Below are 14,366 nucleotides of genomic sequence, written 5' to 3'. Positions count from 1 at the left end.
CCACACTATCATACGGTATGGGCTAATCTGCCGCTAACTTGACCAATTATTTGTTTTGGATTTGGATCAAAATAGTAAATTTGATTCAAATTTAAATCCCACTAGTCCAAAGTAACATTGTTTAATTTAAAGAAAACTTTTTCATGCCACAAGACAAAAAACTTGAAGGTTTAAAGACAACTCGAGCAAATTAAGTTCAATTTGGATTAAATTTATTCTAATTAGAGTTAACATATTCAAACATATAAAAAAATTCATATAATCAAGTTCGACCCTAATCCCTCAAGCTAGCCCCGAATACCAACATTGTTAAACTTTTTTATTTTATTTTAAAATTAATCTTTTCAATTTTTGTTTTATTTTAATCTATTTTATTAATAATAAAAAAGGAATTCAAGCATTCTGACCAAGCGCATTCAAGTTGGGTTTGGATCGGATTTCTTAAAAATTTATTCGAATGACTCAAATAAGCTAAAGTAAACTAAAGTAAAGAAAATTTTTTTAAACTCTTAAGTGCCGCCTTAAAATTTTCAAGCTTATTTAGTTGGTTCAAATTACGGCCTTTGAGACAATTTTAATCAGACTGGTTGCCAAATGTAACACAATTGACTAAAAGGTCCGTTTTGAAGTAACACATGCATTATATTCTATTCTTTTGTTTTTTTTTTTTTGATGCACGAGAAAGTAAACTTCATCGATAACAGAGATTATCTCTCAAGGGATAGACTTTTCGTAGCTAAAATTGCTACATGTAACAAGGATTGAAATTCAAATCTCCAACCACTTGTTTAATTGATGAAACCCTTATCACTCACGTCAACTTTAATTGATACATGCATTTATATTCTTTCTATCCTTATCAGGGATAGAGGTGGAACTTATTAAATTTAAGACATGTTTAATAAAGTTTAAAATTTTACTTAGTTTAATGAAATACATTAAAAGTGTTTTATAAATAAGACCTGAAGTAATATCAAAAAATTATTTTAAGAGGTTTCCTATAATAGGGGTAGGAGATATATAATACAAAACGATACAATAATTAAATGAGATCATACAGTACTTTTAACACTTGTAAATAGTTGCAACAGAAATATTTATTATGGCAGGATGTTATAAATCACATGCTAGTACTTAGCATAAATTAAACTACAATAACAAGAAACTTAAGGGATATAGACAACAAGGAGATTTATTGGCAAAATTAGTAGATATTATAGATTAAAAACACTTGATCTAAATCCAAACCGAAGAGGAAGAAAAGAAGAGACAGCATCAATATCACACTAGAAGAGAGCTAAAACTTTTCACATGATCACCTCAAGACTTTTGACAGAGTCAATAATCTTCTTCACAGTAGAAACATCAATCTGAAAGATTTTGCCAAAAACCTCTTCATCAATCCCAGATCCAAACAATGAAATAGGCACAGAAACTGTTCCTGCATTTGCACTTCCAAAAGCAGAAATGGCAGTGGCATGAACAACATGAGGATTATACTGATAATGGATCAACCCCTTTGGAAATATGACATATCTCCAGCTTCTAGGGTTTGTTTGTAGAGATTGAGTTTCGTATCGACAACACCGACTTGTAACGAACCATGGAGAAGGAACAGAAGCTCCGAGGCACGTGGGTGAGTGTGAGGAGGTTGATGGTACCAGAAGGAAACTGAAATAGAGCATATGATATGCTTAGGCCATTAAGAGCTGGGAATTCAAGCATAGTGACTTTCGTTGTTTTGAATGAAGTTTGAGGATGGATCAATAATCCTCTCAGTCCTGTGTAAGTGAAGAAAGATCCATTGATTGTAGTGTTGTTATTTTGTGGGATTGTGAAATCTGAGATGATATCCGGATCACCTGCAAGAGAAATTTGTTGTTGATCAAGAAAGCAAGTAGAGACAATGGCAAAAGAAGAGATATTGATGAGGACAAAGCCATCTTGTTAAAGTTACTTTAGTTGTGACCTTGTGATGCTGTTTATGTACATATGGGAAATTTTTTTTATCTTCATTTTTTAATGGTTTTTTTTTTTCAAATTCAGTCCGTTAATCATTAAAATGTAGTAATGGTCTAATTCATGATATATTTTTAAATTAAATTCAAAGCCAAATCAAAGATATTTTTGACTGGTGGTGGGGCTGTACAAGGTGGTAAGCATGATTTTTTATGTCACAAATTCATTCACCAATAATTGTTGGATTTGACACTACTAAGTGATAACTGGATCAATGTTTTCAGAACTGGATCGAATATTAAATCAAAAGGGCTAGTGGTTCAAGATTCCTATGGGTCAGGTTGAACCGATGATGTAATAATTAAATTAAAAGATTATATATGTATATAATAATCTAAATGTAAGAAATAAATATGAAATCGTTATTTAATTTAAAAATAAAATTGAATATTTTAAATTTATCATGACTTAACAAGCCACATGATACACAAGATAATATCAAATGATTAAAATTGATAAAAAAGAAAAAAAAAAGAAAAATAAGTATTTTTTGAACAGTCCAATTTTTAAAAATAGGAACCGATTTCTAGTTTGACAACCGGTTCAAAGTGACTTAATCTGGCCCAACTCTTCAAACAGTTTTTTCAGCTTGATCGAGCCATCAACCTGACCAATCAATGGTCTGATTGTCCGGTTTAGTATGGTTTTTTAATCATTGATTTGGATTAATTAGAAAATACTTGGAATCCTTTAAACAAAGTCTTTGAATTCAAGTCTGTGAATAGGAAATTAGAGAAATTCTACTCATTTAGAGTCTAACAATACAATTCTTTTTCCAACTAACGATACAAATTCATATTAGCATAATATCATAATTTGGGTAAATTTAAAGAATAAATGTTAGAAAACACAAACATTCTCTCTCACTCACTATTTTTATATATACGAAATTGTATAAGTTTAATTTCAAAACATCAGCGTTACCCTCTTATTGACGAATGAACATGAATGGAAGGGTGGTTGTGGACTTTTGATGGTAGATGGATTAACTGGAATAATTAATTTCAAGTTTATGACAAATATATATATATATATATATATATATGGTGAAATAAACAGAAAGTCTCTTGCTATATTCTCATATCCCTTTTTCCCTTAATCTTAGTGAAGCCCAGTTATATATCTTCAAGCGGATTCCAAGTTTGTTTATATTCTGAATTTTATTGCTTATCTTCTGTTTGGGACACTAACAGATATCTAAAAAGCCAATGCTATTGTGAGCTGGACACAACTTTGCAAGTTTGATTATTACAAGAGCTTTCTTTTCAAGGTTCAGTTCTTCCTTAATGATATAATTAAGAAAATGACATTTACTGATTTTCATCCACGGACCACGGAAATATCTTATCAAACAAAAGTGGCTTCATATTTTTCTTTTGAGTTACCACTACAAAACAAATTAAGTGGCTTGGGCACTATTATAATTTATAAATGTAATATGGGATAGTGAAAGAACATTTATTTATTTTTTATTAAGCCATGTGATATTCTTCAATAATGAATGAGAAATAATACAAGGAAGCTAAATTATAAATGAAGGGAATGAAATTAAAGGACAAAAGATTGAATTAAATTTAAATAGGGACCAAATCTCTCATTCCAGGATTTATAACCATCAAGACAATAATTTATCAATGAAATTCGCTAATTTATAAAAGAAAAATTTGTCAAATATATAATCCCTTCTAGTGATTTATCAGTTATATGTCTTTACTTGCATTCTTTAAAAGGTTAATATGTAATTTAAACCATGAACTATTGATTTAGGAGTGATTAAAATTTTAAACTTTTAAAAGTACATTTTAAACTCTAAACAATTAAAGTTGAATAATTTCATCTTCACTGTTAAGTTTAAATAAACATTTGTCAAAATGAGGCCTAATGTGTGGTTTTTGCCAAACCAAGATATGAGAGAGAGGGAGAGTATAATTTAGTAAAATAGCATGTCAAGCTCTAATTTTTAAAAAATTAACGAATGTTTGTTAAAATTAACGGTGAAGTAAAATTGTCCTAATTTTAATTATTTAAAGTTTAGAATATATCTTTTAAAAATTTAGGGTTCAAATTTCCTTTGAATCTATAATTCAAGGTTCAAATTACAAATTAACATTTCTATAAAATAGGAATTTAAAAGTGAAATTTGTTAATTTGTGAAGGACAACCCATTTTCCAAATATGCACTTGTCATTTATGATTAAAAACTCGCTTTATCCTTCATTTAGGTTTCCAATAATAGGGGCAAATGGGTATAATGGAGAAAAGTTGGAGGAGACAATTCCAATGAATAAAATGGACCAGGTTAAAAATTGGGTGAAATTATGAAGGGTTATGAATTAATTTTCCCTTAAATAAAGAAAAATACACTTTTACAAATAAAATAAACAATTTAATCTTTTATCCATGAGCCAGCCAAGTGCAATTTTTTGCAGTCAAACTGTCCTCAAATGGTGTGCTCGGACAAGGTTGTGTTTTCAAGCACATTTGAATCACTGGTGCTGTTGGCCATGGCTTACCAAAAGCCAACGATGACATTAGATTCAGCCCGTTTGGTTTGCTTGATTCAAAAATTAAAACTACACTTTAAGATGTAGGAAGTTATTTTAGTAAAATATTTTATAAAAAAACACATTTTAAAAACTCATTTAAATAGTAACTAAAAATAAATTTGAGAAACGTAACTATTTAAAACTTTAAAAAGTAAATTTAAAAGTAGAATGTTATTGAATCATACTATCCGAAATTTAATTTTTTATTTTTTTATTTAAAAAATATCCAATTCATTAAAAATGTAATTATCATTTCAATAATAATAATTAGGTATCAAGTTTTAGCATTATAAATTTAATAATTAATCATTTTAATTTTAGCATTAATGTATAATAAAAATTACATATCTTTATCACATTTTCTAAAATTACAAATTAAAAGTACAATAACTAAAGATTAAGTTTTTAGTATTATATATCAATTTATGTAGTTAAAATCTTCATCACATTTTTAAATATTTTAATATATTACATTTGTATAATAAAAATTATAAATCATCATAAATTAATGTTCTTTTTTATAATTGTACATTTAAAAGTATATTTCACCATCATAATCCAAATAACTTTCAGTATATCAAATTGACTTTTGAAAAAATATATTCAAACACAAATTTTGTTAAACAACTGTCTTTCACTAAACTAACTTTTGTCAAATAAATTTTTATCAAATAAACTTTTGACAAATTGAAAACTAAACACACACTAAATAGATATGACAAAAATGTATAAAAAACATAATTATTTTTTAAAAAAAGCAAATAGCACACTGATATGTAGATCATGAATTTAAAAATTCTTTTAGGATGAAACAATGTCCCTCAAAGGACCCCCTACACGCTCTCAAACACTTTTAGAAGATTTTTTTGTTAAATAATTTTTTAAATAATAAAATTAATGAATGGTAGGGATGGGGGAAGTGGAGGGAAAGGGAGGGGAAAAAATGGAAAGATCCCTGGTCCCTCTCGATGGAAGTGGGGTCTCTCTACTTTTCTCTTCATTTTCCTTCATTTCTCTCATTTACATCATTCAAATTTTTTTATTAAATAATTTTTTTAAATAATAAAATTAATGAATCATAGGGATGGGAGAAGTGGAGGGAAAGGAAGGGGAGAAAATGGAGAGATCCCTGATCCACTCTCGATGCTAGCATATAACGAACACTGGCCACCTTGGCGGAATTGCTACATGCGCCACGCTATTGGACTCGTGTCACTGTCACAAGCCGAGTCTTGTTCGTACTTCAGCCAATGGATGAGCGCATTGACTGCACGCGCCACACTAGAGAGTGAGATGAGTTTTGTTTTGTTAAAAAAACAAAACAAAAAAAGTAATAATTTGATTCTCATAGTCTTAATTTAGTTATAATTATTTAATTTTTAAATTTTTAATTTGATTATAACTTAATTCCTAAATCTTGACTTTTACAATTCAGTTCTTACAATTTCAATTACTTAACTATTGATCTTTATATCTTAAAAAATAAAATTATAAAGATTAAAATTATGTTAAAATTTACTACTAATATTTTATATTACTAAACCCTTTTAATCTTATAAATTGAAAATTTTTTTAAATTTTTTTAATATTTATAATTTTATTAAAATATAGAAATTAATATTTAAGTAGTTAAAACTATAAGAACTGAATTGTAAGAGAGAAAATTTAGTAATTGAATTATAATTAAATTAAAATTATAAGGATTGAATTATAATGAGTTAAAATTTAAAATTAAATTACAACTGAATTAAAAGTATGAGAATTAAATGATTAATTTTTTAAAAAAAAATTGTCACAAGGCTGGATTGACGCATGCCCACCTTGTTTAATTTGATGGAGATCGTGGAGCCACTAAAGAGAATTCCAAAATCAAAGCCTGCATTGCTTGATCCATTACACTATTAAAAAAATGTTGTATATAATGCCTCAAAAAACCATTGCATTATTGAAACAGGATTTGAGTTAAAATTAAATAACTATATAACAGTTATTCTAGGTAATTGTTATATAGTTCGAAGACTATATATAGTAGTTGCTTGAAATAACCATTATTAATTTGAGTATTTTTTATTTTTTAAATAGGGTATTTTTGTCTTTTTAATTTTATTTGGATTTAAGTAAATATAAAAATAAATTTAGTTTGCCATTTGTCAAATATCATATTAATGGATATCTAAATGGGATAGAAAGCTCTGTCCCAAGAACTAGATATTGATGTGAGAGAATTAACTCATTTAAATATTCCATTAAGCATTACATGTTATTTAATGTAACACTTGATGTCCTATACTGCAAAGTCATTAACAATTAGCCCCTAATCAGATAGTTGCTGTTTTGGCAACTACATTTCATAACATTTAACTCAATATCTTGTTGGTCAAAACCCTCTATAGGTAGCTTTCTCTAGAATTATTGGCAAGTTGGTTTTTATACCAATTAATGGCTATCTAAGTGAGATAAATAACCTGATCTTAAAAGTTAGATGTTGAAGTAGGAGAACTAACCCATTTAAATATCCAATTAAGTACATCCCTAATACTTAATGTAAAATTTAATATTCCATACTACCATGTCTCAACTAATTGATGGGCCTGGGAATATGAAAGGAAAGCCAAGGGGACAAGGCCCGGCCCAAAAACAACCAACAAGGTACAGAAGGGCAAAATTGTCAGGAAACTAAGCAGCACGCATCCTGACATTTCATATTACTGGTGGTGCATTTTATTGGTGAGGGAAGGAAAAGAAGAGGACAGGTTGTAGTTTTAGTTTTGTGAAGATGGCTTGACCTCTCCAAACCCAGGAAGTGTGAGGTTCTTTTCTTTGTTTTGCTCTTGTTCTTGTTTCTGCTTGTTTGTGAACCAGTGTTAATGATTGTATTCTCTATATTTTTCCAACCATAATAAAGCATACTCAGTGCATTTTCTCTTCTCTATTATGTTATTTTTTTGCTGGTTCTAACTTCTATCACTTATCAAAAAAACTTATGGTAATCAACATTACATTCCTTATCATTTCAATAGGTCATAAAATACAATGATGCATAGGCAATCCACCGGACTAAAACTCCAACTAGTTTTAATACAGACACAGTGACCGCTAATATCAGTCCCTATATCTTATTCCCTGTACATTGGAATTAAATTAAATTGTCACTACACATTGTATGTATGACTACGCACAACAAAGTCAAAGATAGAAAGGAGAGGGTACAAGAACATGCTAAAGAAACCAAGTTTAAAATCTAAGTTCACATTTAAGGGTTAACAGGCTGGCGGTGAAGGAGGGCGCACCCAAATGATATTGTGCAAATCATTAGACCGAAAAGTGCCAATATGCCATATTTCCTGCAATTAAGAATATTCATTGACTTACAAATAAGTTTAATTACATGAACCAAACATTTGTAATTTAATATAGGTAAATGAACAAATTCACCCCTAAGTTATAAATTCAGAAGCGTTTGGGATCATAAACTTATTTTTAATACAATGATCCCCTTCAATTTTTTTTAAAATGATGCAATCTAACTTCTATTATTAACAAAACTTGCTTTTAAGGAATCATCTTCAGTGCTCATCAAGAGGTTAATGCTATGGTTTAAATCTGGATGGTCCAAATTTAAGCCTTGTAATTTAAATTTTTTGTATTTATTAAAATAAAAATTTATAAAAATAATAAATAAATTTTAATAAATTTTTTTATTACTAGAATGAACCATCTATATTTAATTTAGATGGTCAAACTTTAATTGGGAAAATGATAAATAATTTCATTTAAAATAAGAAAATGATAACTTGTTTGAGCGAAATGTGATAATGATAATAAGGTTTTAAGGAACTTATTTGAGATTAAATTTTTATATAAAATTATTTTAGTACCCCTTTGTAATTAATTTTATAATATTCACAAGTTTGATATAACTAATCGCAAGTTTGATTTCATTAATGGCTAAAAAATTTAAGAAATCACAACTTTTTAGATTGCAAAATGGTATTAAAGTAATTTCACATAGAAATGTAATCTCTAAAAAGTCTTTTGAGATTCCAATTTCATTATCACATTTCACTAGATAAATTTGTCATTTCTTAGTTTAGAGGTATTTATATGTCATTTTACTAGTTCAATATTGGACATTTTTTTTTTATAATTTTATGAATTGAATATCTATATTTACTTTGACCTGTCCAAATTGAAAATTTTTAAGTTATATTTTTCAAAAAAAAATATTTTTTGAAAAATGCAAGATTATCTTTTTTTTAATATTGTATTTATTAACATAAAATTATAAAAAAAATTAATATTAAATCGGGACTATCCAAATATCATAGCACATCTTAATAAATAGTCACTTTATAAAATTATATAAAGGTTCATATTAAATTGAATCATTTAAATTAAGTTTGTACTATTCAAAGAGATAATAAACATATATTTTTAAATGCTTTATTTTAATGAATATAAACCAAAACTTTAAATTTAAATTGTTCAAATTAAATAAGTAAGTTAAACTTGTTTGGGAAAATATGCATCCAAGGGTATCAGTAGTAAATTAACATCAGTCAAGATTGACTTCAAAATTGCATTGCAGTCCCTTAGTTCTTGATTGATATTAATTTTTAAAGCCAAAAGTTCAAATTGCCCCTCTAGTTAAAAAAAAAAAAGAAAAAGAAACCCTCAATTTTGCCAATGCCAGCCGTCGGATCACCGCTAATGGTGAGGTTGCCAAAGCCCCTGTCGTAGGCGACATTTTTATTTAAAAAATAATTAGTTTAGGTCACCAAGGGAGGATTTGATTCCATGACCCTTGGCCACCTAGTGGCTACCAAGTCTTTTAATTATATATAGTAAAAAAAATATAAATAGTAAATCAAGTTTTTAACCATTTTCATGTCATAACATAATAATGTTTTATTAATTTTTGAACAAAACTTCTTATTTTACAAATGTTACTCGTTAATCTGAATTGGACAATTACAAGTTGGGAGCTTTAAAAATTCACACATTTTACTTGTTAAAAGTTCAAATGTATTATTGTTAATCACGAATACGTTATTGTCAAAATCCAAACGGATACTTATTAATAAATAACAAGCACAAACAACTAAGCCCATCCTATTAGTTTTTATACTTTTTAAAACTAGAATAGATTGTTGTAAATTTTGAATGAATTGTTGTGAAAATCTAAATGTATACTTATTGATGAAGGACTAACATATACGATTAAGTCTAGCTTATCTGTTTTCCTAGCTTGTTAAAGCTCGAATGAACTACTGTTAATTTAAAATGAGTTGTTGTCAAAACCTAAACAGACACTTGTAATTGATGATTAAAAGCACAGGTTTAATAGACTATTGCTTTTTTAGCTTGTTAAATTTTAAATGAATTATTGCTGATTTTGAATGAGTTATTGTTAAAACTTGAATGGATATTTGTTGATGAAAGACTAACATGCACAATTATGCTCATCCTACATGTTTTTCTAACTTGTTAAAACCTGAATGAATTGTAATTAATTTAGAATGAGTTGTTATCAAAACCCGAATGGATAACAGGTTTTAACAATAATTCATTCTAAATTAATAGCAATCCATTCGAGCTTTAACAAGTAGGAAAACGAATAAGATGAGCTTAATCGTATGTGTTAATCTTTCATTAACAAGTATACATTTATGTTTTCACAACAATTCATTCAAAATTAACAATTTATTTTGGTTTTAACAAGTTATTAACAAGTATCGATTTTATTTTTTACAACAACCTATTCGTCATTAATAACAATGCATTCGGACATGTAAAAAGTAAAATGCGTGAAGTTTTAAAAGTCTCAATTTGTGATTATCCATATCATATTACAAAAAAATATTTATAAAATAACAAGTTTCGTTCAAAAATTAACAACATACCATCATGTTTTAACATGAAAATAGTTAGAAGCTTTGTTTACTACTTATATAATTTTTTTTGTTATATATAATTAAAGGGTTTGGTGGCCTAGTAGCAACCAAGCTTTTTATATGGTCAAGAGTTATGAGATCAAATCCTCCCTTAGCAACCTAAACAATTGTTCCTTGAATAAATATGTTGCTGATGCCGAAGCTTCGGTGATCGACTACTAATAACCCCACTTGTAGCAAGGGCTTTGGTGACCTTGCCAATGGTAGGGATCCGATAGTGGTTTTTGTAACATCCTGATTTTTATATAATAAAAAAATTGTGGAATTTATGTTTTGAGGAAAAAAATGATAATAATAGGAATTTATATTATTTGAGGTTATTTAGAAATGATATTATGGTTAGGTATTTAATTATGAATTTAAAAATTTAAATTTAAAACCACATAAGCAATATTTAGTTAAGATATAATACATAAATAATTTTTTTATGTGTGTTAAAAAAAAAGGTAGAAGGAACAAAAAAAAGGGGGTGGAAGGTTGTTGTTTCTAAGTCCCACATTGGTTAGATGAGGGAAGAGAAGAGGTGCCTTCATGTATAAAAAGGAGGGGGTGTGTGCATTAGGAAGCATGAGAGGCTAAGATGCAATTTAGAGAAAATTACAACTTTTGGCCCAAGAGTTTGAATAATTAAATTCAAACCTATAGTTTTTTTTTTACATAATTGTGGGACCAAAATCCCATTTTTATATTATTTTTCTCTCTTCCTCTCACATTGCTCGGCGTCTTCTCGTAAGGGGGGATTATTTTCTTTTTCTTCAGGTATGCTCCAACTTTCCTGTTTAGATTAGCATTTAAAAAATTATTTAATTACAAAATTAATTTTACAGTTATTTTCTAAATAGTATTAGCTTTCTAGTTATATGATTATTTTTTAGAATAGAGCAAATATTTTGATTAGGATTTTCTATAGGATAGTTAATCTGATGATATGATGGATTAAAAATATAGGTTGAAATTCTTAGGGATATAATAAATATTATAGAATATTTTCTTGAGGTTGAAACTCATGTTTAAGAATTTTTGAATTAAACTCTAGATCTATATGGTTGAATTTATGGTGAATCTGAGATGTAGGGATGAACCTCTGATTATTAAATATTTATTTAAGTATGAGTAGGTATTTTTGAGGTTATAGAAAGCTGATTTGAGGCTTCAGGATAATTCTTAAATTTTTAATTTATTTTTGAACGAATTTTTAGAATATAGAAGGATGAAATTGTGATACTAGAAGTGATTTAAGGCTTAAAAATAGTTTATTAGGGTACCAAAATTTTAGAAAAGAATTTGAGAAGTTAAATGAGGCATAAATCTTAAATTAGTGCTAATATGGATTATAGATCTAAGACTTTCTAACTCTTTAAATTAGAATTATTTATTTTAATGTAAAATTAATATATAGTATTATGAAATAACTATGTAGATTGTGTTGACAAAGATAGTGGTAAAAGAGGAGTTGTGAAGGGGAACTTGTTATTCAAGACACAAGGTAACCATTATTAATGTGTTGTGATGAGTGTGTTTGTGAATAGTTATGTGTTGACTTGTTGTTTGAAAAAAATTATGAATTATTGAAAATAAATACTGTTATATACTTGTTTGAAATTATTGCCAAGTGGGTCAAAAATTTATTTTTATTTATCATGATGAGATATTATTGTTCAGATATATTTCTGTTTGGATATTTGAATGATGCATGACTTGTCAGGGTATTTTAATGTATGGTGTTAATGAGAATTTCTGTTCGATTAATTATTACCACGTGGTAAGCCCTCATTGGACCCAATGAGTGACGTGTCGCTTGGTCCAACTCACCTTTGGCCGGGTGATTTGGCGTCCGAGCATGCCGAAAGGAGGATATAAGGTGTAGTCATACAATTAAATACTTATTCGGTTTGTTTGGAAATATTGTTCGGTTAAATGTTTTTGTGTGCCCACTTACCAATTGCATGATTAGTTACATCCGCATGCATCATTACATATTAATTTTTGGTTACTGGGACTTTTAAGTCTCATTCCCCGTGATTAACAATTTTACAGGAGCGAGTCTGGCCAAGAAAACACCAGAGGCGTAACTTTGGTGTATGAGACACCATCTTTTACGTTGCCTCTCATTTTGTATTATGCAATGTATCTTGTGCCAACCTAGGACATTTCTTATTTTGACAACATATAAACTCTAATCCTTTTTATTAAATGCATTTATATGATCAAGAGGATTATGTTTGTCCCTCTTGATTCATGACCTGATTTAAATATCATACCATGAGAATCCTGTCTGTCCCTTATGGTCCTAATTGCTTTTTGAAATATTTTAAGACCTGTGGTATATTGTCTTGGATGTATCATGGTAGAAATTTTTCTACCATGATAAGGGTTCAATGAAAAAAAAATAATTTATTGAATTAATAATTTGTGAAAAATCGGTTTGTAAATTTGAGAGTGTTACAGTTTTCTTTTTTTTTTTTAATTTAAGGGGCAATTACATCATTTTGCTTACAAATTTAATATAAAAGAAGGACCAGAAGATTGTAGAGCAAATACCAAATTATTTGATTCTTGTGTGATATAAATTTGACACAAAGATCTTTAAATGCTTTTTTTTTCAATTTGTTTGTTGGGGGTGAAATGGTGCGCAGAGCTGCTGCTATGCACGGAAGTTGACTTATGATAATTTAAAGATGTCAATTTACTCTTTTACACATTGAATATAGATTTGATCGAAAAGATAGGAGAGAGCATGATCCTGGTTGAGGTTACTTAGGTGTTTGGGTTCTGTTTATCATTTTTTTTTTTTTTGCTTTTGTTTGGGGCTTGACATTTGTCTAGCCGTGCGTAAGTTGTAGGCCTTGGGGCCTCTTTTTCTTGCCAAAAAATATGAAAGAGGAGAGAGCATACCCGATCTTGAGCCGGTTGGCCGGTTTGCCGGTGGAGTAGCCAGTAAAGTAGAAACATCGGGCAACGATGTATACAACTCCGAGTGCAGCACAAATGCAGGGATGCTTCAGCCCACCCAGAATCATTAGCATGAAGAAAATCGCCATCGTTTCCAGGGAATTTTGGTGCCCTCTCTACAAAGAAAAGAAGAATCATCGGTGAAAAATCAAATAATGAGATTAAAAAAACCAGCAAAATTGATAAAGATGAGACCTGTATGCAGTTGAAGAGCTTAGCATCTTTGTTTTCAGATTCGTAAGCATAAAGGGTCGGATAAAACACATTATACCTGCGAGGCATTTCGACAAACAGCTTGTAGGCAAATAAACTAGCACGTAAATATTAAGAATGATGAATTGAATGGGGACGTAGGTACTTTCTGCGAGCGTTGCCGACTTGAGCTGCCATGTAGAAATTGAGAAAGCAGTAGAAGACGAGGACGATAGCCACAAAGCCATATTCTTTAGGAAGCAATTCCATTAATTGGTTCGCCATTTTTAGGTCCAAGTGAAGAAGTTTCAAAAGTGAATCAGGTGGGGGAGACAATGATGGCTGTGTCTTCTTATACACAGACTCAATCGCATCATCGCTCGCACACAGATTGCTTTTATTTTTAATGCCATCATTCGACAGGTCTATGTTTCTGGTTGCTCCCGCGGCTTCCTCTCCAAGCGAAGGTTGACTTGGACAATTTTGGTATATAAAAAATGTTTTTTTTTTTTTAAGGGTTCATCACCGGTCCGGTATCATCACATTGGAATCAAATCTGTCCACAAAATTATTAGACATTAAATATGAGCACAGTAGATAATTGAGAGGGGGAGGATATTTTCTTTTTCATTGTTTTTTACTTTCCCCATCTCAATTTATAATACATTGTGTTTATGTATGATAATAAAGCTTATTAAATATG

The 14,366-nt window shown here is 29.1% G+C and overlaps 1 protein-coding gene and 1 pseudogene across 1 annotated transcript; both read right to left on the bottom strand.

Moving 5' to 3' along the window:
- Positions 1–1,176: 1,176 nt before the first annotated feature.
- On the bottom strand, positions 1,177–4,551 carry LOC129300342 (germin-like protein 9-3; annotated as a pseudogene).
- A 3,001-nt stretch (positions 4,552–7,552) lies between these two features.
- On the bottom strand, positions 7,553–14,138 carry LOC129300340 (uncharacterized). The gene is made up of 4 exons (XM_054938905.1): positions 13,830–14,138; positions 13,667–13,742; positions 13,415–13,587; positions 7,553–7,909 (listed from the first exon to the last, which is right to left on the bottom strand). The coding sequence occupies exons 1-4, from the start codon at positions 13,946–13,948 to the stop codon at positions 7,819–7,821; spliced, it is 459 nt and encodes a 152-aa protein (XP_054794880.1). The 5' UTR covers positions 13,949–14,138; the 3' UTR covers positions 7,553–7,818.
- Positions 14,139–14,366: the final 228 nt, after the last annotated feature.

Source organism: Prosopis cineraria, unplaced genomic scaffold (genome assembly GCF_029017545.1).
Source record: "Prosopis cineraria cultivar Desert tree isolate PC_DT_omini unplaced genomic scaffold, ASM2901754v1 PC1541, whole genome shotgun sequence".
NCBI lineage: Eukaryota > Viridiplantae > Streptophyta > Magnoliopsida > Fabales > Fabaceae > Prosopis > Prosopis cineraria.
The sequence above is the reverse complement of the archived record's forward strand: the minus strand, read 5'-3'. Positions and strand labels throughout refer to the sequence as shown.

What these genes read in the sequence shown, in the direction of transcription:
- LOC129300340 (XM_054938905.1), bottom strand. Translation starts at nt 13,948, where the DNA reads ATGGCGAACCAATTAATGGAATTGCTTCCTAAAGAATATGGCTTTGTG. An exon ending in GTCGGCAACGCTCGCAGAAA is followed by an intron (nt 13,743 to 13,829) that starts GTACCTACGTCC and finishes AATGCCTCGCAG; the next exon opens with GTATAATGTGTTTTATCCGA. An exon ending in AGCTCTTCAACTGCATACAG is followed by an intron (nt 13,588 to 13,666) that starts GTCTCATCTTTA and finishes TTTTCTTTGTAG; the next exon opens with AGAGGGCACCAAAATTCCCT.